The following is a 27,731-nucleotide window of genomic DNA, read 5'->3' on the forward strand; positions in this document are numbered from 1 at the left end:
GTTATGCACACCTGTGTAAATATATTTTTGTGGTTGTACACCAGCTGCACAATGATGGAGTCCAAGCTCTTGTGATTGACCATCATTCCTCGATTATCTGAACATGCCTTAATCTCCAGAGCTCACCTTTCCGGACTCCAAACAGTGAGAGACTAGATATACCAAATCTCCAATGCCCAGGAGGTCCTGATGCACTAGTGAAGGAATTCCCCCAAGAAGTTTGAAATTCTGATCAGTCACTCTTTTCACCTGCATTACAAACTGCTCCACACATTGAAATCTGGCACTCTTTACTCTATCGTGAAGAATCTTAGTGCAAGTTACTTCTCCCTAGAATGGTTCACACGCAGCTTAAAATGCTAATAATGTCACTAGTTTTACCTGCTCCTATGATTTAAGATTAAGAGGTTTGGAATTCCTTGGAGATCTGTCAGAGATCCACTTGCACCATTTCTTTGAGCTTCCAGACTGCCTTTGAGTTTCTGTTGGAAACTTAAATTTTCACCTTAAAAAGGCAAATGACAGGCCAAAAGTGCACAGTCCCACAAGGTGGGTATAATTCTGAAATTTGGAAGAAGATTTGACGGTGCAACATATGGAAGAAGGTGGATTAGCAACCACTCATGAATATGTAAATTCCCCCAACTCGGGCCTCTGATGATCGTACATCAATTAAAGAAATGCCATTTATTTGGTATGGAGCTGATCATTTATAAGGCGAATCATGGCCAAAGAAAGTACATCTGAATTTTGTCAAGTCATTCAGAGGGTTTTTTGATACAAGGCCCAGCAGGTTTTCTCACTATATCTTACTAAACTCACCTCATTAAATACGCAACCCAGCTTATGATGGCCCTCCCCCATCCAATTCCAGCAAGTGTCTCACCACATACAATTCCCCTGGCAGCAGCCTCGACAAGCACTCTGTCAGTGAGGAGCTGACTTCAGATGTTTAGCACCCTACTTTGCAAATAGATACCTGGAAAGGTCCTGCTAGACAGGGAGTTGCAGATGCAGAATGTCTTCTTCCACAAAGACCAGCAGTAGAAACCATGATACTAGACCATACGAGTCTGATCTGAGGTGGCCATCTGGAGGAACGCACAGTAATATAGAGAGGAGGTCAATGACCTGCGACTCCATCAGCATGAGTGGCAATATCTTCTCTACAATACCTCACACTATCTCTACCTCTGCTACTGCAATCATCTCCTACTCTGGCTCAGACTCTATAATTCTCACCATTGCCTGTAACATCTTCCTTCACTCACTCTTACCTACTTCAACTCCTGACACCACTAATCCTGCATGACCTCTGCAGTGCCTACTCATTAGCTTGGGACATCTCCCCATTTGCACCAAAAGTAACAGCTGTGCCATCCACTTTCATTTGCCAGGAGAAAAACAGCTCCCAAACAACTAACTACAGATCCCAGTTGCAGACACTGCATCACAAGGGAAAGCTACCTTGGCGCTTTGCTGCAGAGGGTGGTCACACCTCCTCAGATCACGTAATTCAAAACCAGTCTGTGACCATAGACAGGAGGATGTGACAGCAGTTACGACAAGTATAAGAACTTAGCGGGTTACAATTGAGGACCCTCAGCCTTGCAATTGTCTAAGTTACGAGGCTCTTGCAAGATATGGGGACAAGAGTGAAATCTGCAAGAAAGATGAACAAAGTGACCATGGCACCTCGGTACAAGAAATGGTGGAGGTGGTGGAGGGGGGGTGGATTAGCAATTTAGTAGTAGTAGGGACAATATAAGTAGGGAGATGTATACTGTCCTCTGCAGTAACGAGTGAGAATTTGAAAGGCCGTGTTGCCTGTCCGGTGCAAGGGTTAAGGAATCTGGAGAAGAGGGGTATTGAAGGGATCCAATAGTCATTGTCCACATTGGTACCAATGATACTGATAGGCCTAGAAAAAGAGATTCTGCTGAAAGACTTTGAGCAGATAGGAGTTAAAAAGCAGAAACTCCATGGTAATAATTTCTAGGTTATAACTTGATACATAAAGTCAAGGAGTTGAAACTGTTGCTTAAAGACTGTTGTGTATGAAAATAAGCTCAGTTTTGGTATCCCTATGGTTTGCCACCTGGTAATAAAATCAAAATTTTGTAGTCACATGGCTTACAACTTTCCTTTATTAATTTCAACATTGGACTTATCAATTTCTAACTTCGCTAGTCCTAAATCATCTTTTCCATTTCCCACATGCAGGAAGAGAATGAAGATTTCTCAGAGGAAGTCAATTATTCTGGGGAGGCACAATCATAAGAATCATGCAGTAATTTGTATACTTATGACTTTGCAGAAGTGCTCAGACAGATAGTTGGGTTTTCACATGATGTTATCTCACATATTGCTAGTGAGCAACAGCAGATGATGGATATGGGACAGATGCATAGATTACCCATCGGAGGGCACATTATCCAGTAAGCTCTGGTCAGCTGGCCCTAAGGCTCAGCATCTGTGGCCATCAACAAAGACAATAATTCTACAACAGCAATGATAACAGCTTTTCCAACTGCATCATGAAGGCCTGGAAACAAATTAGAGAAAACTATCCCAGGTGAGAGAGCCACATTGTTGAAGATCATATCCAAAGGTCTTCTCAATGATGTCTACCTTCCTGGAAAGAAAGCAGCCACCTGAAAGATTTACAAAATATGGTAATCAAACAAGTGCACCTTGACACTCAATGATGGCAAAAAATGTAGTGGCACATTTTAAAACAAGACAAAAACTTAGCCTTGGCTCTTCAGGTGTTACTGATAGGTAACTCCACATCATCATTATTAACAGGGAAATGTGTGTTGGCAATTAAAGGGAAGGAATAAAGAAACATTAAAAAAGAGACTCTTCTTGAAGGTGCAGAAGGCAGTCCACTACTAAGCACTCACAGGCTCCAAAGCTCAGAAGGATGTTGGCCAAGATCAGCTTTGTAGCCAGAGCAAAGATAAAAGCTATCTCTGTTAAAATCACAGGGTTGCACAACAAAGGCACAACAGGAAAAGGAAGATACAAATTTCTTATTGCCTAGTGCACCCAGTCCAAAATGTTTATTCTTCTAATTCACTTGACTGGATGCTGCCAATGTAGTGACTGCATGACAAGAAAATGAGCATCCATTTTTCATCTATTGCCTGTATATATTGTATTGATGATTTTGCCTCCGGAAAACTGAATGCTCATTGCCCCATCTACTGTGGAGCAGCAGACTTGTAAGAATGTTGTGGCTGCTCCTGTTCATCCTGGTTCTCAGTTAAACTATGCATGACACACCATGCTACACTGATGTTCAACAGATGGAAGATGGAGATTAGACACACAAAAATCCAGATAGTACAGATGACCGAAGTATTGGAAGTCACCTCCAAAGCAATCTAAGTACATTCTGAAAACAAGAGTCCTTGAAAAAGGTTTTTCACTTAAGGAAGCAGATGTGAAGTCTTTGTGTTTATATGACGTTTTCTGTCTCCAATTTGTTTATTCTCCTTAACTCCATTACCCTCTCACATTGCTTTCATTTGGAAAAACTTGCAAAACCCATCCATTCTAAAGTTACATTTTTTAAAAAATCACATTTCATACCAGCCTTTTAAAATACTTAAATGAGCAACCTCTTCTCCTGAGTGGAAGATTTCTTATGTATAGCTGAATTTACTGCAGATAAAAGTGGATGCCAGCAAGTTGCAGTTGGCTTCCTCTCAAATTGTTTAACCACCTCTCTGTTCCTAAACTCACTTGTTTTTGGTGAAAATGCCCTCATTGTTTCTTAAGCAGAAAGAAAATTGAAAAGTATGATAAAAGATCAGGTAGGTTGGACTGTGATCAGGCAAAAATGGTTGGTTTGTTGGGTGCTGTGGCCTTTTCAAGTTCATTTAGTTTGTTTTTCTGCTATAATTCAGCAGATTTACAAATGTAAACTAGACTGCTGGTCTTAACTGGTTAATATTTTTTCCATTCATTTCTTTGCAGTGTTACTCACCTATCTTCCTTAATGCCACACATCCGGATTCGGTTGGAGTTTGTCCAGTCGTGAACGCCGTTGCACAGAGAGGCTGTGGCCAGCATGACAGGTGCACACAGATGTCAGAACGTAGTTGCACTCTCTCACTGTACCAACCTGGATATTAAGAAAAAATCATTAGAAACTAAAGACGTATCTGTAATACAGCCTTGCTCCAAAGTTTGTAGTACAGTATTATAATATTACTATTCTGAATCGAGGCATTTTTGTTAGATCTACAAAGCGAAATCTGATCATCAAAAGTTTGGATAACTTGAAATTTCTGTACAGATCAGATGAAAACCTCAGGAAGAACATACTAGCTTTAGAGGGAATACATCAACACACTTACCAGAATTATAGACTCCACAGGTTATGTTATAAAGAGAGATTAAACAGAAGAAGTGTTGTATTTCCTGGAATTTAGCAAGTTAAAGAAGTCTCATGAGTGAAATTTAAATATCTTAAAATCAGTTTGAGCAGCGATTTGGAGAAACTATTTCCAGAAACTGGGGAGACTAGGGGTGAGAGGATGGTCAAAATATTACAGCTGTAATTAGGAAATATTTGCAAGCATTGAAATATTACAAGTTGGCCTTCGCATCCAAATCTGGCTAGTAGGCTGTTGTGATCTAATGGCACTGATCCTTGCAGACTCCATTGGTCACAGCATGCTAATCCGAGAATGAGCCATTTATTTCAACTCTTGGCTTTCTTCTGTTAACCACCCCGCAATCCATGCTAGTATACTACTCCAATTCCCACAAACTGTAATCTTGTTCACTAACCTGTGTAGATTAAAAGCCTTCTGAAAATCCAAATATACCACATTCTCTGGCTCCCCAATATTGACATTGTCAAAATACCACATTTGTTAAAACATGATGTACCCTTCAACAATCCATGTTGAATCTGCCTCATGACACAATTATTACAAAATATCTGGTAATCACATCCTTTATAATAGGATTTGGTATTTTAATTACTATTGACATCAGGCTAACAGGTCTGTAGCTCCTATTTTCTTTCTCCCCTGCAGTACAGTTACATTTGCAGCCTTCCATTTTGCAGGCACTGTTACAAAATTAATAGAACTTGGAAATATGATCACTAGTGTAGCCATCTCTATCAACACTCTGGGGTGAATAACACTGGGTCCTGGAGATTTGTCAACTGCCAGTTCCATTAATTTCTCCAATATTCCTTTTAAAAAAAAATAGCTTGCACAAGCTAACATTATAGAAAAATCACACTTTAGAAACAGCACTTAAAGTGCTGGCGATGCAATTGCGTTACAGCCAACATGTTTTAAAAGTTCATGCTTGAGAAACAATGCCCCCAATTTGTCAGTGATGCTACAATGAATTTGCATTAATGACACGTGCTTTATAGTGGAACGATCTGTACTAAATATTTTTCACTTCCATACACTCATTAGATCCTTCGATCTTTCTTTGGGGAAGGCAGGATCTGAAAGCTGAAGAGAAACAACTCATCGACAGTAAAAAAGCAAGACACTTCACACAAAAAAATTGCTTAATTCTTATCAAAACAATGGAGGTAGATTTGAGAAAAAAATATATTTTCAGGCTATGACCAATCTAGCTTGTGAATTCTGACTAATTATTTTCAATGATGTGCATCTTCAAAAAGAAAAGTTATTTATTTTTGTGTATCATGTTGGTGGATAACAGAAATCATCATGATCAATAATTTGTCCATGTTTCAGACTTAGAATAAATTTAAAGGATTATCTGTTGTACATTGGCAACATAACCGCAATCACAAGTTTCAAGTGATGCAATTCTCTCTATTTTAAAGCTTTCTTTAGCACAATAACTGTAGTTCTAAATAAAAATTTCAAATTACATCATAATGTAGAGATGTAAATCTCAAAAATACTAAGATACTTTTGTTAGGTCCAATACAGATGCACAGAACTTGCTTGTTGTAGTCCCAGTCAAACAGCGATTATTTTTCCCTTAATAAACTTCAGGTTTGCTGTTAGGAACAAGAAATCACATCAAAATCTTAAACCTCAGCATCAGTACTGAATGTACTGCTAGATAGCTAAACACCAAGAAATCCTTATGTCAATAATTTTAGTGATCTGTTGCAACTATGTATAAGCTTTAGTTTTACTAGGATCTTATTATCGCCATTGGCATGGAAATGTGTAAAAGTCTTCCAATATTAGCAGCTTTTCACTTAATGACTCCTCATTGACTATGCCTTTTTGCATCTCTCATCAAACTAAGCAAGATTCGACAGATGTTCCGGTAGATGCCACTTTTTCCTCTCCTTTAATGTTGGAATAAAGCTGAGACACTATTACTGGAAAATAGAACAACACCATGAACTTCTAGCATGCTGTAAGCAGTCATGTACCAGAAGCTGGGCATATCAGTACAAGTCAAACTAAACAAAGAGGCCACTCAGCTAGAATAGCTTATGTCAATGTTAATGTACCACATGAAACACATCTACTCTAATTACTTCTTCCTACTCACTTATCTCTCATGTATCCATCAAGCCTTACCTTAAATCAAACTACTGCTGTAAAACGTTTATTTAGCTATCCAAGTCCATATAAAAAACTTACAGAACTTAAGTATAGAATATAAATCTTTCAATAGTTAAACAATTTTTGTTCTTTATTTTCATTTGAACTGAAATCTACGTCTTTCAAAGATTCTTGCCATACTGAATAAGCAAAGGCCACACAATTACAGTAGAGTAGCTTTTTATGTCATTTTAACCATATACAACTGATACAGTAAAAACGAGACAGCATTCCTCCAGGACCAAGTGTGCTACACCGACAGCACAAACTACACAAACGTACACAGCAAAGTGCATAAGTGCAAAAAACAGGATTAACCAAGAATATGGTAAATTATTACTGAATAACAGATTGGATGTCCACTAAATCTCTTGCTTTGGATAGAAAAAACTAGTGTCTAAATATACTAAGGAACTTAGTTCCACCAAAGTAAATGCAGCACGTTCATTAACGCTCATTACAAATAACTGAAGAGTCTCAGATTCAATTGATAACCTTTTGAAAAGATAACCTACAATCACAGCTACATTAGCACTGCCGACAGTGTTCACTCCTATTATTACACTTCAATAACAAAATGACTGAGCCGGACAGGGACAGAAATTATGGCGCCTGATTTTGCTTCTGGCTCAGAGCCCCAGCAGCTGACCACAGCGCAGCAGTCCCATCCTGATCTGAGCACATATCCCCTTGAGCTGCAGTTACTTGGACCTGTTGAACCCTGTCCTGGATCCTGTTTTCTTTAGAGAAACCTTCAAAAAAACATTTTATGATAATGCACCTAGCTCATTAGATTATGTAAATCCTTTATGCATCTCTACAGAGTTTTTTTTAAAAGTCTATACAATTCATATTAAAAATCTGAAAACACCTATACATTTTAACACTGAGGATTTGACACATTATATAATTATTACTCAAGGTTTATAAATAAACGAGGCATATTAGAGCTTTTAGTCAACTGCATTTGAGCTATCATTCTTGTCCTCAAATGTAGCAAACTTAGAGCGGTGGTCAATTAGGTTTCTTTTCCGCACTATATCCATTTTGTCTTTCAAGATTAGAGATCCGCCTGAGAAATTGAGCTATTTAAAAGGCTAATGCGCAGCAATATTACAGGTCCACCAATTGAGCAAAGTGCTCAGCAAAAGTATATTCCAGTGAAGAGGAAGGAGTGTAAGAAAAGGGGTAATCTGCCATGGGTGTCTAAGAAAGTAAGGAGACTATCAAATTGAAAGAGATGGCACACAGTGACCAAGGTCAGCAGGAAACTAGAAGATTTGGAAATCTTTAAAGGTCAACAGAAAGCCAAAGAGTTTTAAAGAAACGTAAAGATAGAGTATGAGAAAAAAAAAACTAGCACAGAATATGAAGAGAGAGAAAAGTTTCTATAAATATACAAAATGAAAAAAAAAAGTGGCTAAAGTAAACATTGGTCCTTTAGAGGATGAGAAGGGGCATTTAGTTATGGGATATGATGAAATGGCCAAGGAATTGAACTGGTATTTTGTGTTGGTCTTCACAGTGGAAGACACTAGTAACATGCCAGTAATTGACAAAGAGACAAAGGTAGATGAGGACCTGGAAATACTCTTTATTATGGGAGAGGCAGGCTGGGCAAGCTAATGGAGCCAAGGAAAGACACGTCTCCTAGCCCTGATGGAATGCACCCCAGGGTACTAAAAGAGATCGTGGGAGAAATAGCAAGTGCACTTGTAGTACTTTTCCAAAATTCCTTGAACTCTGGAGCAGTTCCAACAGAATGGAAAACAGTAAATGTGACACCACTGTTTAAAAAGGGAGGTAGACAAAAGATAAGGAATTATAGACTGGTTAGCTTAACTTCTGTAGTGGGAAAGTCTATTATCAAGGAAGAAATAGCAAGGCATCTAGATAGAAATTATACCATTGGGCAGATGCAGCATGGGTTCATGAAGGGCACATCATGCTTAACTAATCTTTTGGAACTCTATGAAGACATTATGAGCAAGGTGGACAATGGGGACCCAGTAGATGTAGTGTACCCAGATTTCCAAAAGGCCTTCGAAAAGGTGCTGCACAAGAGGCTGATACATAAGATAAAGATGCATGGCATTACAAGTAAAGTATTAGCATGGATACAGGGTTGTTTGACTAACAGGAAGCAAAGAGCGAAGATAAATAAGTGCCTTTCTGGCTAGCAATCAGTAACTAGTGGTGTGCCTCAGGGATCATTGTTGGAACTGCAATTGTTTACAATTTATATAGATGATTTAGAGTTAGAGACCACATGTAGTGTGTCAAAGTTCGTAGATGACACTAAGATGAGTGACAGAGCAAAGTGTGCAGAGGACTGTGAAACTGCAGAGGAACATAGATACTTTGAGCGAGAGGGCAAAGTTCTGGCAGATGGAATACAATGTTAATAAATGTGAAGTCATCCATTTTGGTAGGAGTAACAGTAAAAAGATTATTTGAATGGTAAAAAGTTGTAGCATGCTCTTATGCAGAGGGACCTGAGTGTCCTTGTGCATGAATCACAGAGTTGGTCTGCAGGTGCAACAAGTAATTAGGAAGGCAAATGGAATTTTGACCTTCATTGCAAAGGGATTGAGTTTAAAAGCAGGGAGGTTATGTTGCAGCTGTACAGGGTGCTGGTGAGGCCACACCTGGAGTACTGTGTGCAGTTTTGGTCTCCTTACTTGAGAAAGGATGTACTGGCACAAGAGGGTGTGCAGACAAGGTTCAATAGGTTGATTCTGGAGTTGAGGGGTTGGCTTATGAGGTGAGACTGAGCAGACTGGGATTACATTCATTGGAATTTAGAAGAATGAGGGTGGACCTTATAGAAACATTACATTATGAAGGGAATAGATAAGACAGAAGTAGAGAAACGAGGACAAGAGAGCATAGCCTCAAAATTAGGGGGAGGCAGATTTGGGCCTGAACTGAGAAGGAACTTCTTCACCCAGAGGGTTGTGAATCTATGGAATTCCCTGCCCAGTGAAGTAGATGACATTAATTCAGTAGCTGTTTTTAAAGCTAATATAGATAATTTTTGAACAATAAAGGAATTAAGAGATACAGTGAGTAAGCAGTAAGTGGATCTGAGTCCATGAAAAGATCAGCCACTATCTAATTGAATGGCAGAGCAAACTCAAAAGGGCCAGATGTCCTACTCCTGCTCCTAGTTCTTATAATAGGACAATTACTCACAGTAATTCAGATCTTAAGAATTACATAACAACTTGTGACTTTCTATAATAAGTTACAATTAATAATGAAACATACCTTGTGACAATGCTTTATATTACATACAAAGTAAATGTTTCACTGTATTCTTTTTAATGCCAAGATAAATTACAATGCAGTTAAATTTTCCTCTCTCTTAAAAATACTGACTTAGATTCATATGAAGTTCCATGGGCACCTCCAACCTTTCAGAACATTACCCAGGTTCTTCATGACCCTTAGGAATGAGTATGTTAGACTATTCAGTTGCAGGACCTATCATGGTCAACTTAATCTTGTCTTCATTCATGGTCAATGTTTGATGATCCATACTGAAAAGCTTAACCCCTTTGGGAACACAAAGGTCAATTATTCCAATTCAGGCTTTGATACAGAGACCACCATCACTGTATTACTCAGTTCATACATCTGCTGCCCTGTTCTCCTAGGTGTGAGAGGTCATGGGTTTCAAAGGTCATGAAGGAGGCTTGGGAGATCACTGTAGTGCATTTTAAAAGATAGTTTAAAAAAAATTGCTCTAACTGTAGTGGACCAGTGAAAGGGCGAGTGAATGTTGAAGATGTTAAGATAGAGCGCCAATCATGTGAGCTGCTTTGTTCTGAATGGTGTCAAGCTTCTTGGGTTGTTGAAGTATTTATTTACCCCTGGCTTATGCTTAAAAGTGGTAAACAGGCTTTGAGAAGCCAGGATGTGAATTACTTGATGCAGAATTCCCAGCCTGACCTGCTGTTCTAGTTGCAGTATTTATATGGTAATGTCCAGTTCAGTTTCTAGTGAATGGTAACCACCAGAATGTTGATAGTGCGAGTTTCAGTGATTGCAATGCTGTTAACTGTCAAGATGCGATGGCTGCATTCCCTCTTGTTGGAGAAGGTAACTGTCTGGCACTTAAGCAGCAATTAATATGTTAACCTACACACATTAGCTAAAGCCTGAATGTTGTCCAACTGCATTCAGGCACAGACATCTTCAGTTTTTGTGGAGTTACAAATGGTACTGAACATTTTGTGCAGTCATAAACGAACAACTCCATTTCCGATCTTAAGATGGCAAGTCATTGAAGAAGCAGCTGAAGATAGGCGTAGGGCTTTACCCCAAGAAACTCCCAATAGTGACACATTGTGTGACTGAGATGATGACCTCCAAAATAAAACCACAATTATCTTTTGTGCTAGATACGACTCCAATAAACAGAGGATTCCCCATCATCAATTCACAGAAACAAAGAAAATAGGAGCAGAAGTCGGGCTTTGTATCCTTCAAGCCTGTTCTGCCAGTCATTAGGTTCATGATTAATCATCCAATTCAGTATCCTGTTCCTGCTTTCTCCCCAGACTCTTTAATCTCTTTATCCCTTAGAATTCTATCTAACTCTGTCTTGAAAGCATTCTATGTTGTGGCTTCAATCAATTTCTGTGGCAGAAAATTCCACAGGCTCATCGTTCTCTGGGGAAGAAATTTCTCCTCAACTAAATGACCTATCCTTAGACTGTGACCTCTCCTGCAATTACTCTGTCATGTTAGAAAGCAGTAGGTTTCTATGAAATCCCTCCATCGTCTACTAAACGCCATTGGATATAGTCCTAACCGATCCAGTCTCTTCATAAATCAGTCCTGCCATTCCAGGAATCTGTCTGCTAAGCCTTTGTTGCACTCCTTTCATAGCCAGAACATCCTTCCTCAGATAAGGGGATCAAAACTTCACGCACTACATCAAGTATTGTCTCACTAAATTCCTATACAAGTGCAGCAAGACATCCCTTCTCCTGAATCCAAATCCTCTCACTATGAAGGCCAACATACCATTTTCCTCCTTCATGCTTGCCGCATCTGCATGGTCACTTACAGCAACTTTGTTCGAGGGCGCTGTACCACTCCCTTTCCCAATCTATCATCAAAATAATCTGCCTTCCTGTTTTTCCAGCAAAGTGGATAACCTCACAGCAATACTTTAAGTGTGATCTGGACTCTGCATCCTCTTCACAATTCAATCCCAATAGCTTTGTATTGTCTGCAAACTTGCATTTGGTTCCCTCATCTAAAAGCAATTTACACTGAATAGCTGGAATCCAAGCTCTGATCCCTGTGGTACCACATTACTGCAATCCCATGCGTTTTTAACATGCTAATGTCTTATGGAGCTTTAATTGAAAGCCTTCTGAAAGTCCAAGTAAAACACAACCACTGGCTCTCCCTCATCAATTCTACTGGTTGGACACCACACATCAGTAGTGTACTGACATGAATAGAGAACAGTTGGCAGGCAAGAAATAAATAGAAGGAACTAACAAATCTTCTTCTGAGAAGCAGCCAATGATTAGTGTGGCACCACAGGGATCAGAGCTTGGATTCCAGCTACTCGCAATGTAAATTGCTTTAGATGAGAAAAGCAAATAGAATATCTCCAAGTTTGTAGACAATACAAAGCAATTGGGATTTAATTGTGAGGATGATGCAGAGATGATTTGTCTCCCATGCATTTGTCCAGATCCCACTTAAAGTATAACTTTGCTGGGAAAACAGGAAGGCAGATTATTTTTTAAAACTTCCAGTAGATTTGTCAAGCATGATTTTCCTTTCATAAATACATGCTGGCTCTGTCAAATCCAGTCACCATTTTCCAAGTGCTCTGCTATCAAATCTTTTATAATCGACTGTAGCATTTTCACTTTGACTGATGTCAGGCTAACCAGTCATTAATGCTTGGTTTCTCTTTAGTGGAGTTACATTAGCTACCCTGTAATCCACAGGAACTGTTCCAGAATCATCAGAATCTTTAAGGATGACTGTCAATGCATCCACTACTTCTAGGGCAATTTCTTTATGTGCTCTGAGACACAGGTTATCGGGATGTTGAGATCTATCCTTTAATCCCATCAATTTCCTCACTTCCCATGGACTTTAAATTTTGCAAGACTCCCTGATGCTACTCTTGGTCAAATGTTGCCTTAATTGTCAAATGTAATCACCCTAATTTTCCCTAAGCTCAGCTATTTTGTAGCTTGGAACAAGTCTATATTGAGGTCAAGAGCTGACAGTGCCCAGAGGAACCTAAACTGAGCATCAGAAGCAGGTTATTGTTTAGGAGGTGCCACTTGAAAGCACTGTTTATGACATCTTCCATCACTTTGCTGATAAAAAAAAAGAGTAGATTGATGGGTGGTAATTGGCTAGATCTGTCCCACTGTATGTACAAGACATGTCTGGCAATTTTCCACTTTGCTGGAAAGGTGCCAGTTTCGCTAGTTTTGTAGCACAAGTATGTTTTGCAGAATATTGTCTGATCCTATTTATAGTTTCCAGCACCTTCAGCCATTTCTTGTTAGGATGTGGAGTGAATGGAATTAACTAAGGTCTGGCATCTATAATGCTGAGATCACAGAAAGCCACCCAAAATAGATTACCCGTGTGATATTTGTGGCTCATGATGCTTGCAAATGTATCAGCCTTGTCTTTTGCATGGATATGCTGGGCTACCATTGAGGATGGCGATATTTGTTGAGCCCCCTTCTTTAGCAAGTTGCTCAATTATTCAACACTATTCAAAACTAGATGTGACAGGCTTACAGTGCTTCAAACTGATTCATTGGTAGCAGAATCATTTAGTTGTCTAATGCATTCTGTGCACATTATTTAGTACTATGCTGTAGCTTTCTCAGGTTTACAGTTAATTTTTAGGTATCCTGGTACTGCAGGTTTCTTTCCTCATATTTGACCTAATGCCACAACATATCATGTGGTCTAGACTCAATATTGAGGACTTCCACGGTGACTTCTTCCTGGCTATAAACCACTGTGCAATGCCCTCTGGTGGGTCTGTCCTTTTAGTGGAATAATGTAAACCCAGGAAATGGTAGTGATGGTAGTGTCTGTAAGGTATAATCCTTCAAGTATGCTATGCCTGCCGATTGTGATTTTTGAGAAGATTTCTAGCTCAGGTTGAGGTTCAGGTTGTACATTTGCTCGCTGAGCTGTTTGTTTTCAGATGTTTTGTCACCATGCTAGGTAACATCATCAGTGAGCCTCTGGTGAAGCTTTGGTGTTATGCCCCACTTTCTACTTGTGTCTTGGTCTCTTAAGGTAGATGAGAAAAAGAACCGGAATTGATATCACTGATGTTACCTAGCATGGTACCGAATCATCTGAAAACAAACCTTCCAGCTCAGTGAGCAAACTTCCAACCATGTTGGCCAGTTGTTTGTCTAGCCTGTCGGACAGTTCTATCAATTTTGGCAAAGCCCCCAGATGTTAGAATGGAGGACTTTGCAGGATTGATAGGGAGTTTACCATGGTCACTTCCAGTGTCTTGGTCAATGCTCGAACGTCCATTGGTTTCATCCTTCCTTCAGGTTTTTTGTGGTGTTACAAAAGATACAACTGAGTGGCTTGCTAGAGAGCATTTAAGAACCAACTGTGGGCCTGAAGTCAAATGTAAATGGATTTGGATTTTCCTTCCATTAAAGAACTTTAATAAGCCAGGTAGATTTTTATGACAACTGACAATGGTCACCTTTGGACTATTTATTAATTAGATTCAAATATGCTGGGATTCAAATTTATGTCCCCAGAACATTAACCTGAGTCACTGGATTACTAGACCAGTGACAATTATAGAATCCTTATAGTGCAGAAAAAGGCCATTCAGCCAAAGTCTGCACTGACCCTCTGAAGAGCGTCTCACTCAAACCCAGCCCCCTATGCTATATCCATAACCCCATATTTACCATGGATGTCCATCTATATATCTTTGGACAATGGAAGGAAACCGGAGCAGCAAAACCCATGCAGGCATGAGCAAACTCCACACGCGTGGTCACCCAGGGCTGGAATAGAACCCAGGTCCTAGGCATTGTGAAGCAGCATGCTAACCACTGTACCACCAGGTACTCTAGCTGACATGAACTAAAACAGTTTAGGCCAGACAAACAAAAAGTGCCACCACAAGGGGATGTTCCAATCATCACTATTAACTGAAAGAGTCAATTATGGAAATGTACAGCACAGAAATACACCTTTTGGTCCAACTTGTCCATGTCGACTGGATACCCTATATTAATCGAATCCCATTTCCCAGCACTTGGCCCATATCCCTCTAAACCCTTCCTATTAATATACTCATCCAGATGACTTTTAAATGCTGTAATTAGATCTGCCTCCACTACTTCCTCTGGCAGCTCATTTCATACATGCACCACCCTTTGCATTAAAAACGTTGCTCCTTACATCCCTTTTAAATCTTTCCCTGCTCACCTTAAACCTATATCCGGTGGTTCTGGACTCCTCAACCCCAGGGAAAAGACAATGTCTATTTACCCAATCCATGTCCCTCATGATTTTATAAACCTCTATAAGGTCACTCTTCAGCCTCCGACGCTCCAGGGAAAACAGTCCCAGCCTATTCAGCTCCAAATGTAGCTCAAATGCTCCAAACCTGGAAACATCCTTGTAAATCTTTTCTGAACTTTTTCGAGTTTCACAACATCCTTCCTATAGAAGGGAGACTAGAATTGCACACAATATTCCAAAAGCGGCCTATCCAATCTCCTGTACAGCCACACCACGATCTTCCAACTATTATTCTCAATGCTCTGACCAATAAAGGAGAGCATAGCAAATGCCTTCTTCACTATCCTATCTACCTGCAACTCGACTTTCAAGGAACTAGGAACCTGCACTCCAAAAATCTTTGTTCAGCAACACACCCCAGGACCTTACCATTAAGTGTATAAATCCTGTCATGATTTGCCTTGCCAAAATGCAGCACCTCACATTTATCTAAAGTAAACTCCGTCTGCCACTTCTTGGCCCATTTGATCACTATCCCATTGGAATCGGATGTAACCTTCTTTGTTGTCTACTATACCTCCAATTTTGGTGTAATCTACAAACTTGCTAACCGTACCTCCTATGTTCACATCCAAATCATTTATATAAATGACAAAAAGCAGTGGACCCAACACCGATCCTTGTGGCAAACTGCTGGGGAATATTCTACTTTTATGCTTTTTAAAACATCCAGCACCTCCTCCTCTGTAATATGGACATTTTTTCAAAATTTCACCATTTAGTTCCCCATGTTCTATATCTTCCATGTCCTTCTCCACAGTACACACTGATGCAAAATATTTGTTTAGCATCTTCTCCATCTCCTGCAGTTCCGCACATAGATTGCCTTGCTAATTTTTGAGGGACCCTATTCTTTCCCTAGTTATCCTTTTGTTCTTAAATGTATTTATAAAATCCCTTTGGATTGTCCTTAAACCTATTTGCCAAGCTACCTCATGTATCTTTTTTGCCCATTGATTTCCCTCAAGTATACTACTACTGGTGGTGTAGCCCGCTTTCTATTTATATGTTTGGTCATGTCATTTCCTGTGGTGATGTCATTTTCTGTTCTTTTTCTCGGGGGTAATTAATGGGGTCCAAGTCAATATATTTGTTGATAGAGTTCCGGTTGGAATGCCATGCTTCTAACCAAACACATTGACTTGGATTCCATTTACCACCCCCGAGAAAAAGAACAGGAAATAATATCACCATAGAAAATGACATAATCAATCCAAGGAAACTCAAACATATAAATAGAAAGCGGGCTACACCACCAGTGCTTCATTCGGAGGCTCTCTGAAGATGTTACCTCGTATGACGACAAATTGTTTGAACATGAACCTTTCAGCTCAGCGAGCAAACCTACATCCAGAACCTCAACCTAAGCTACAAATCTTCTTAAAACTCGCTAACACCTATTCACTGTTCAAAAGCTATCAGAACACTGAAAATGAACTACTGCATGCCTGGCCTGTTATGACATGTTCAGAATTATTTAAATAATTGGACTTATGTTCATTTATCTACTGTGATTTTACCTAAACTGATTTGCATAACTGTATTTGTTAAATCAAAGCTATAAACTAAACTTTAGGTACCAACCTGAGAACTGTGATGCAACAATAATTGTGCTTCAAAACTATTCAACTGAATCTGAAATACTTGAAACATCGATTAAAATACACAAAATCACAAAAAAAATTATATTGTTATTTATTTCATTGCAGTTAGTAGGGCTTGCTGACTGCAAAATCTGTTTTCTACATTACAACATCAACTAAGGGCTGAATTATGCCAGCCAGCAGCCAGGTTTCTGGCACTGTGCTTGGTACTGTGGCTAAGAAAGGAAAGGGAGGAAAAACAGAAGAGCAATAGTGATAGGAAATTCAATCATGAGAGGAACAGATAGGAGATTCTGTGGTCATGAATCTGTGTTGCCTCCAGATTCAGGGATGTCTCGATTCGAGTCTCTAGGATTCTTAAGGGGAGGCAGAGCAGCCAGAGGTTGTGGTATACATTGGTACCAATGACATAGGTAGGGGAATGTGAGGAGGATCTAAAAAGAGAATACAGGGAGTTAGGTTGGAAGCTAGAAGACAGGATGAGCCGAGTAGTGATCTCAGGATTGCTACCAGTGCCACATGCTAGTGACGCTACGAATAGAGAGCAAGTGCAGGGCTGGTGTAGAAGGAAGGGCTTCAGAAATGGGGATCATTGGGATACCTTCTGGGGAAGATGGGACCTGTACAAGAAGAACAGGTTAACCTAAACTGGAGGGACATCAATATTCTGGGCGGGAGGTTTGCTAGAGATTTAAACTAGATTAGGAACCTGAGCTATGGATCAGATGATGGAGTAGGTTGTGAACAACCAGATACAGCAAGCAGAGAGTCTGGGAAGAGGGATAGGCACTTGATAGGGCAAAGGTGCAGTCAATGTGATGGACTGCAGTGCAATCTGACACCTGGCAATGAACCAGACCAGGTGTCAGATCCCTCAGGAGGAGAGCATTTCAATGATAACGATCACAACTCCATCACCTTTACAGTACTCATGGAAAAGGATAAGAGCAGATGGTATGGGAAAGTATTTAAGTGGGGGAATGAGAAATACAATGCTATAAAGGCAGGAACTGAGACACCTAAATTGGGAACAGATGTTCTCAGGGAAATACACAACAGAAGTGTGGAGGTCGTTTATGAAGCACCTGCTGATAATGCCAGATAGAGGTGGGTTCGTGGAATGCACTGCCAGCAGTGGTAGTAGAGTCAGATATATTAGATAGGTGCATAGAAGGTAGTACAATGAAGAATATGTAGGTTAGTCTGATTTTAGAGTAGGGTAAAAGGCCAACACAATATTGAGGACCGAAGAGCTTGTACTGAGCTATGTATGTAACTATGGCAGCAAAGTTATCACTGGGGTGTTAGTCAGGAAAAATAGGTGGGACTGTATTGGGACAGCTTCTCAATGCACCCATCTCAATTAGCAGAGCTATCAAAGTTTCTGCCTGCTTGAGCCTACAGGACCAGCTGACCTCCCATCTTGTTCAAAAGGAAAGCAAGCAAGGCAGCAGCCAATTCAAGGCTTAATTCTGGAATGTTACACTTCCAGTCAAATCTTAGGCGCATGCCCCTCACTGGTGTAAGGATCTAATGCCCACAGGAAAATCTGACCCTAAATTTTAGGGAAATGCTTTGGTACACATTATGTTATCAAAAAAGCAAACGCTTTCCTACATTGTCAGAACATGCATGAAAATACTTACTTGCCCCATTATTATTTCCACACTTGTTTCAGTTGAAACAATATTTTTGAAAAAAATGTTAATACAAATCTAAAAGAAACTAAAAATTCTGGAAATGTATAGCAGGACTGCCAACGTTCATAAGAGAAAGCACCATTCAGTTAAAAATGTGAAGCATGCAAATAGTTTTCCCAAACACACTTCATCTTTAATATCCCAAGTGTCCTGTTGTATACCATAAGCTTACAATCATTTCAAAAGTTTGTATTGTGTAACACTGTATAATTTGATCATATGCATTAACTACACATTTAAAAAGGTCTTTAAGTTAGATCCAGAATTTTTGTTTAAACAATTCATAGATTCACACAATGCAGTAAACACCCTACAGCCCATCAAGTCTGCACCAATATAATGAGAAATAAAAGTATGCGAATCCTAATTTCCTGCACTTGTCCCATATCCTTGAATGTTATAATATTTGATGTACTTTTTTAAAAAAAGGTTGTAAGGTTTTCAGAGTTTACTACCTTCCCAGGCAATGCATTCCAAATTCCCACCATCCACTGAGTGAAAATGCTTTCTTCCACAAATCCCCTCTGAATCTCCTGCCCCTTATCCTAAAGCTATGCCCTCTTGTGACTGACCCTCAAACAAGGAAAATAATTGCTGTCTATCCACCTTGTCCATTGTTACATACCTCAATCGTGCCCTACACCCCCAAGTTTTCCCTGTCATAGAGATGTACAGCACAGAAACAGACCCTTCGGTCCAACTCGTCCATGCTGACCAATATCCTAACCTAATCTAGTCTCATTTGCCAGCACTTGGTCCATATCCCTCTAAACCCATCCTATTTGTTCAAAAGAAAACAGTCCAAGCCTATCTACTTCTTCCTTATAGTTCCTGGTGAGTTTTCTCTGCAGCCCCTGTTGTGCTATCACATCCTGCCTGTAGTGAAGTTGCCAGAACTGTACACATTACTCCAGTTATGGCCAGACAAACACTCTGCACAATTCCAGCGTTATCTTATTGCTCTTATACTCTATGCCACAACTGATGAAAGCAAGTGTCCCATATGCCTTCTTAACCATCCTATTCACATGCTCTGCCAACTTCAGGGACCTGTGAGTAATTACCGCAATACCTCTCCATCAACTGTGTCAAAATATTGAAAATTAAGTATTTAAGACTGCAAAAACACTGATTATAGTTCAAGGCATCGAGCTCTTATCACATTGTATTGTGGAAATTTGCTCTGTTTTCAAACTGGCTATCATGTTGCCTATTTTACAACAGTACCTACAGTTCAAATTGCACTTCATTGACTGAATATGCTTTCAACAGCTAGACGTTATGAAATGCACTGGACAAATGTAAGATGTCTCCTTTTAAAAGATAATCCATCAACACGATGTTCTTTGGAATTTCATAAGGATGTTAAAAGCTTTTTTTCTTCCTTTCATAAAATTATGATTTAAGGTAGCAAATCAAGTTTTTTTTATTATTGACAAAATCATTGCCCTTCTGCTTTTAAGGTACATTAACTAGTGAAGTATGCAAACCTAGCAACAGTTGGATCACAGCCCTTGCATATTTTGCTGCTTCTGGTTAAAGCATCTTGTGGTACCTCCAATTTAACGTAAAAAAAAAAGCATTAACCACTTCCACTAGCACAGCAAAAAGAACCGTCATGTATTGGACCCAATGAAGTGCTCTCTCCACCCCCCCAAATGAATCGCTGGGTTATTAAACGCCCAAAATCATAGAATAATACATTATGGGCGACCGTTCAACCCATCGAAGTGCCACGATGCAAGAATCCCTCAGTTTATTGCCTCCATAAAAAAAATGACCATCTCATTTTAAAAGGTGACAACGGAGTTATTACAAACCTTGCGTTACCGACGCTAAAGTAGCCAACCATCGGAACGGAGACATGAGCAGCTAGTGCTGGTTCTTCCCGTTGACCACCGCCATTAAATGATGCCCTTAATCGGCCTCCGGGCTGGGCTCTAGCTGCCAGGCACCAAACCACCCGTTTAAATCCCTGACAATTCCCTCCGCCTCAGCCAATCAGCGGCTCTGCGCGCACGCCCCGCCCAAAGGGCACCGCACGAGGCAGAGCACTCGCGCCGCCGGCCGTCAACGGCTCTGGCTGCACACGACGGCCAGCGGTGCGGCAGGAAGACTCATCGCTCGACACTTTATCACCGCGCTCCTTAAGAGGCGACGGCACGAGAACCGGCATGTTATTTTGCGAAGTTTTATATACATATATTAGCTGCACGGTGTGCGAAGTATTATATGCAAATACTATATTAGGCGAGCTGGTAAATGTAGGAGAAATTGAGGACTGCAGATCGGAGCTGAAAAATGTGTTGCTGGAAAAGCGCAGCATCAAAGGAGCAGGAGAATCGACGTTTCGGCATAAGCCCTTCTTCAGAAATGAGGAGGGCGTGCCAAGCAGACTAAGATAAAAGATAGGGAGGAGGGACTTGGGGGAGGGGCGTTGGGAATAGGATAGGTGGAAGGAGGTTAAGGTGAGGGTGATAGGCCAGAGTGGGGGTGGGGACGGAGAGGTCGGGAAGAAGATTGCAGGTCAAGAAGTCGGTGCTGAGTCCGAGGGTTGGGACTGAGACAAGGTGGGGGGAAGGGAAATGAGGAAGCTGGAGAAATCTGCATTCATCCCTTGTGGTTGGAGGGTTCCTAGGCAGAAGATGAGGCTGTCTTCCTCCACTCCGCCAGGGACATACAGGTCTTTGGCCTCCTCCATCACCAGATCATGGCAACACGACGACTGGAGGAAGAGCGCCTCATCTTCTGCCTAGGAACCCTCTGACACCAAAGGAGTCAAAGATGCTGGGTGCGCAATGTGCATGAATGACTGGGCTGGACACTTCCTGGGTGCTGTAGTCCAGCTTCGGGATGTGAAGGAACGAGAACCCAAGAAACTACAACTGCTGAAATCCAACATCCAGCTGGGATTTACGTAAGATATATGGCATTAGTAGATACTTTGTTTTGGTGAATAAATGAACTTTCAGTCATTAATATGTTTTTTTTAAAACACATGTTTGCACACAATTAAAATATTTTACAATGAGTGTTCGCAACTATTATTAAAAGGTGATCTGCAAGACACAGCTATCTCCCAACAAGCTCCATGCAAAGTTGTTAGGTGTATTTTTCAGTTGTCCAACAATTTGTGTTAAGCACCATCAGATACTGAAGTATTCCATGGCCAAATACAGCAACATCAAGAAACATATAGCTGGGCGGCACGGTGGTTAGCACTGCTGCCTCACAGCACCAGTAGAACTGGGTTCAATTCCCGCCTCAGGTCACTGTCTGTGTGGAGTTTGCACATTCTCCTAGTATCTGCGTGGGTTTCCTCTGGGTACTCCGGTTTCCTCCCATAGTCCAAAAATGTGCAGGTTAGGTGAATTGACCATGCTAAATTGCCCGTAGTGTTAGGGGCAGTGGTAAATGTAGGGGAATGGGTCTGGGTGGGTTGCGCTTCGGCGGGTTGGTGTGGACTTGTTGGGCCGAAGGGGCTGTTTCCACACTGTAAGTAATCTAATCTAATATAGTTTCGGGCTGACAAATAATAAGCAACACTCACCATGTTGGTACCAGGCAATGATTATCTCTAATAAGAAAATCTAACCATCGCCCACGACATTCAATAGCATTACCATTACTGAACACCCCAATATCAATATTCTGGGGTTCCCCTTGACCAGAAACTGACCAACCATAGAAATGCTGTGGCTATAAGAGCAGGTCAGAGGCTAGGTATCCTAGAGTGAGTAACTCACCTTTTGACTCCTCAAAGCCTGTCCACCACCTACAAGACATAAAACAATAGTGTGATGGGATACTCCCCACTTGCTTGGATGAGTGCAACTCCAACAACACTCGAGAAGCTTGACGCTATCCAGGATTAAACTGTCCAGTTGATTGGCGACAAATCTTTAAATATTCACTCCCTCCACCACCTATGCCCAGTAGCAGCTGTATGTACCATCGACAAAGATGCACTGCAGAAATTCACAAAGGCTCCTCACAGCTTTCAAAACCAATGACCACTACCATCTAAAAAGGACAACAGCAGCAAATACATGGGAACACAACCACTTGCAACTTTCCCTTCAAAGCACTTACCATTTCTCAGGCAAAATCATGGAATTCTCTCCCTAATGGCACTGTGGATTTACCAATAATACATGGACTGCAGTGGTTCGAGAAGGCAGATCATCAACCCCTTCTCAAGGCCAACTAGGGCCTTGATGGGCAATAAATGCTGACCAGTCAGCAACACCTACATCCCAAGAGTGAATAACAAACATAATTTTAAAACATATCAGCAAATAGTTACAACATGTTGCGACTCACCTTACAACCATAATCAAGATATTTTAAAATATTCAAAACAAAATTTATATGCTAAAAATATCGAAGTTCCAACACCAGTATTTCAAAAATCACTTTTTTTTCCGAGAAAGTAAAGCGATTAATGAAATTTGTGAACTTCTAAAATTGATACCATTTTTTAAAAATTCTAAATGCAATAAAATATTCTGCAATACTGATAAGAAAATAATTATAACCCTTTACGAAACAGCAATATTATGAATTATTTAACAAAACGGAATCAGTGTGAGGACTTCAATGTAAACCACCAAAAACGACTCAGTGTGGCCACAAGTGACCATGCTGGCGTAAACCTGAAGGATATATTTTCTTGATTGGGCCTGTAGGAGCAGGTCATGAGGGAACCAACATGAGGATAACAATGATTTGACTTGGCCCTCACAAATTTACCTGCCACAAAACAATTGTCTATGACTCTAAGACATATATGACCAGTGCACAGCCCTTATGGAGACACAGTACACGGTATTCACGTTGAGGACACATTCACTGTTATGTAGAATTACCACTATATCAATCAGACTAGGTTCAGAAAAGAACTAACATCTCAAAACTGAAAGTACAGGTAGGTCCCGTAGACCAGTAGCATCTGAATGATGTTCCCCCACGAATCTCTAAGCTCATGACCTCATATATTCTTCCCTCTATCATTACTATCAAGTTAGGGGAGTGCAGAAACATATGACAGTAGCTGAGTATGTGGTACCAACCTGTTGAAGCTACAACACAGAATTACATGTATGCTGGACAGTGGGAGCATCATGTTGAAGATTAAAAGTAATTGATTCCATAACCAATGGATCATATTAGAATTTGGCAGCCCTGTCACATCCAATCATAAGTGGTGGCAAACAATTTGGGGTTGGACTACAGGCTGGAGGGTCAATCAACATCTCAACATCAAAAATGGTGCAAATTTGCACGTTAGTGCAAAACACAAAGTTGAGACCTTTGTAAACCATCTTCAGTCAGAAGTGCCAAGATGATAATACATTTAGGTATTTTCCTAATTGCCACTGTCATTTTCAGTCAATCAATATAACATGATATCAATAAATGGCTAAGTACACTACACAGTAACATCCATGGGCCCTGAAAACATCCCAGCTATTGTCATGAGGACTTGTGCTTCAGAACTAGCTGCATCTCTTGCTAAGTTGCTTTAATTTAGCTACAACATTGGCATCTATCTAAAATAAATTCCCCAGATATATCCTACTTACAAAAATTAGAACATATCAAATCAGTCTACTTTCAGTCATCAGTAAAGTTTTGAAAGGTGTCTTTGTCAATGTTATCAAGCAACACTTACTAAAAACTGCTCACTGATGTTGTGTCTAGGTTCAACCGGATCACTTATCTCGAAAACACATTGTAAATTTGATTTAAATATGGACAGAAGAGCTAAATTCCAGAGGTGAGATGTGATTGCCTTCCCTTGGCATCAAGAAGCCTTAAAAAAAAATGAAGATGACTAAAAATCATGGAAAATTTGCCACTGTTTGCAATCATACATAGCCCAAAAAAAGTTGGCTGCAGTTTTTGGAGACCAATCATCCCTTCTCCAGAAGCTGGTTTCCTAAGGTCAGCCTTCTTGGAACTGTCTCATTGACAATCTTTCTTCATCATAACATCTGAAGTGGAGATGTTCCCTGATGATTGTGATGTTCAATTTCATCACAGCTCTTCATACAACTGTCTGCGCCTGTATACATTAAAATCTGGACAACATTGAGGCTTGGTTTGATAAGTGGCAAGGAACATAATCACAAGTTGAAGACAATGATGGTTTCCCACTAGACAGGCCATAAACACTTCCCTCAAACATGTAATAGAATTACCATCACTGAATCTTCACCCTCAACATTCCAGGAGTTAGCACTGACCAGAACCTTCACTGGACCAGCCACATAAATACCATGACTACAAATGCACACCTCTGAATTCTCCAAAGCTTTTCTACTTTCTCCAGGATATCAGTCAGACGTGTTATAGAACACTCCCCAACAATACTGGGGGAGGTGACGACCTAGTGGTATTATCACTGGACTGTTAATCTAGAGGCCCAGGTAATGTTCTGGGACCCAGGTTCAAATCCCACCATGGTAGATTGAATTTGAATTCAATAAACATCTGGAATTAAGAATCTGATGATGCTCATGAATCCATTATTGATTGTTAGGGGTGGGGGAAAACACAGATGGCTCACTTATGTCCTTTTGCTGGTCTGGCCTACTTGTGGCTCTAGACCCACAGAAATGTTGTTGACTCTTAACTGGCCTTTGGGCAATTACGAGTGGCCAATAAATGCTAACCTAGCCAGTAATGCCCTCAATCCCAAGAATAAATACATTTTAATGCCATCTAGAACACCTGATTGGTGCCCCATTCACCATCTTAAATATTTACTTCCTCTACCACCAGATCATCATAGCTGCAGCATTCTTCTACCCAAGGTACTCTGCAGCACTTTCCAAACCCTGCAACCTCTACTCTAGAAACACAAAAGCAACAGGAACATCTTCAGCTTAAAAATTCCTTTCAATTCAAATACTCCAGATTTGGGAAATGTAGGTCATTCTGCTGCATTTTGTGTTTCGTCAGTGCTATTTCACTATGTGATTGACGAATTGTGGACGACTGGATAATGCAAACTTTCTATAGAATGGATATAGTGATTTTCTATAGCATGATTTTCTATTAACAGTTTTCCATGGTGCGATTTTCTATAGCACTAGGTTGCAGAGGATCCCAACTTCTGCATTATAGCAGAACCACCTGTAGTGTTCCTCATGGTCACTGTATCAATATCCTACAACAGCACTGTTCAAGAAGACCATCTGTTCAAGGACCATCTTCTTGAGTTCAATTAAAAGGAAAAAATTGCATTAATGTAATACCCTTTAGACCAGAAGACCTCTCAAATCTTTCACAACCAATAAATATTTTGAAGTATAGTCACTGTCATAATAGACAAAATGCTGCAGCCAGTTTATGATCAGCAAGCTCTTACAAACTGCAATATGAATTCAATAAACAGGTAATTACCTTACAACCAGGTAATCTTTTAGCAGATGTTGGCCAGAACAATCCATTTTGGCCATGCCACTAATTCCACATCCCATGAACAAAAAACAAACTTTTGTTAATTGCTCTTAATTGTGTCTGCTCTTAAGGTGAAACAGACCAGTTTTTCAATTCTCTCCAAATAACCTAAGTCCTGTATCCTGGTATCAGTCTAGGAAATTTCCTCTTCAGGTGTCTTTAATACTGCAACATTCATCCTATAGTGTGGTGTTCAGAACTCAACACTTTCTCTGCAAAGGGTTTATCTGTGTGTATGATTCAACTTCCTTGCCAATATACTATTGTGTTTCATATAGCCAAGAACCTGATTTTTTGAAAATGAATTTGAAACTTACATTAAGTTGATATTCTGATTCATCTGATCTATTTAGGATTTATTTCTTCACTTAATTTCTCAGTGAGTTTTTTTATTAGTTGTTTGCTGATATTTTTTGATAAATTCCCTTTGAACTCTTATTATTTGGCTGTTTTTCTTTTTATATTTTCAATAACCCTTTCATCACTTAGGCTCCCAGACATGTAAGAAAATATTTTTAAAAATCCACCAAAACAATAGTAATGCTATTGTGACATCACAAAGTTCAGCTGCAGTGATATCATGAATGACAATTACTACTTCAAATGAAGAATGCAATTAAGCCTTCAGTGTCCACAAGTAGAATTTTCATCCATTTACAAAGGAACCTCTATTATCCGTCATTCGATTATCTGAATATCAAATTATCCGGCATGATCACAAGGCCCAAATGCTAGACTATACTATGTTATCATTCGATTATCCAGGATTCAATTAACCGAATGAAATACCCCCGGCCCACATCCTTCAGATAATCAAGGTTTCTCTGTACAAATGTAGTACATTATGCATACATGTTAAAAAACATCACCGTAATCCAATTCTAAAAACAGTTCCTAAAGAACCATGCTGAAACCTAAATACTCTGTTTAGTCAGTTCATTTGAAACAGCCCAAACATTTACCCAAATCAATTCAGTTCTTCTGAAGTGTTAAGTTGTTTATTGTGCTTAATACTACATAATCTCTGTTTATCATCTTGGAATTATTTTACTTCCAAATAAAACTAGACAATAATACAACTTCCACAAACAGGAGAGACTTGATCTGCCTGCGGAAACTGCTCATGTTGAGTCATTGAGTCATAATCATTAAGGACACAGGAGGCCATTCAGCATGCGAAGTCTATGTCAGTTATCCATACAGCATTCTAGTCAAATCTACTACCCTACTCAATCCTCATAGCCCTGCAAGTTGAATTTCCTTCAAGTAGCCAACCAATTTCCTTTTGAAATCATTGCCACTTTTCACATCCATTACCTTCACTGAGTTCCAAGTTATTGCCAGTTGCTATGTAAAAAGAAGTTCTTTCTCATGCTTCGAATGCACCTCTTCCCAAAAGTCTTAACTGTTTTCCCTAATCCTTGAACAATTAACTAATGGGAAGGAGCTTTCCTCGTGTATCTTGTCTAAGCCTGTTAGAGTCTTCTCTCAATCCCCTTTGCTTCAAAGAGAACCCCAGCCTTTCTGATCTAATATTGTAACTGAAATTTTTCCCATCTTTCAAGCTATTCTAGTAAATCTCTTCTGAATCCTTTCAAGGATATCAGCATCTTGTCTAAAATGTAGAAACATTTTAAAAATTTAAAATTGCTGGAGTAGAGCATTTAGCCCATGACACCAATAAACATAATCATGTGATGATGAAAACTGAACTTAACATTGCAATTGGGGCCTAACCAAAGCTCTTTGTAGGTTGAGCATAACTCCCCTGTTTTTGTATGCAATGGTTCTATTTGTGAAGCTCA

The 27,731-nt window shown here is 39.9% G+C and overlaps 1 protein-coding gene across 3 annotated transcripts in view; it reads right to left on the reverse strand.

Annotated features, from left to right (window-relative positions):
* The window catches only part of LOC122557217 (BCL-6 corepressor-like protein 1), a 167,762-nt gene that overhangs the window by 112,643 nt on the left and 27,388 nt on the right, over window positions 1–27,731 (reverse strand). Inside the window, exons 1-2 of one of the 3 annotated variants that reach the window (XM_043704669.1) lie at window positions 20,280–20,368; window positions 3,995–4,132 (exon numbers count right to left, since the gene is read on the reverse strand). In XM_043704669.1, the coding sequence (XP_043560604.1) occupies window positions 3,995–4,080 (86 nt within the window). In that variant the 5' untranslated portion in view covers window positions 4,081–4,132; window positions 20,280–20,368. Of the gene's footprint in view, window positions 1–3,994; window positions 4,133–20,279; window positions 20,369–27,731 lie in introns of those variants that run through there. The other 2 variants (XM_043704668.1, XM_043704670.1) reach the window with 2 other exon arrangements.

Source organism: Chiloscyllium plagiosum, chromosome 15 (genome assembly GCF_004010195.1).
Source record: "Chiloscyllium plagiosum isolate BGI_BamShark_2017 chromosome 15, ASM401019v2, whole genome shotgun sequence".
In the NCBI taxonomy this organism is placed as follows: domain Eukaryota; kingdom Metazoa; phylum Chordata; class Chondrichthyes; order Orectolobiformes; family Hemiscylliidae; genus Chiloscyllium; species Chiloscyllium plagiosum.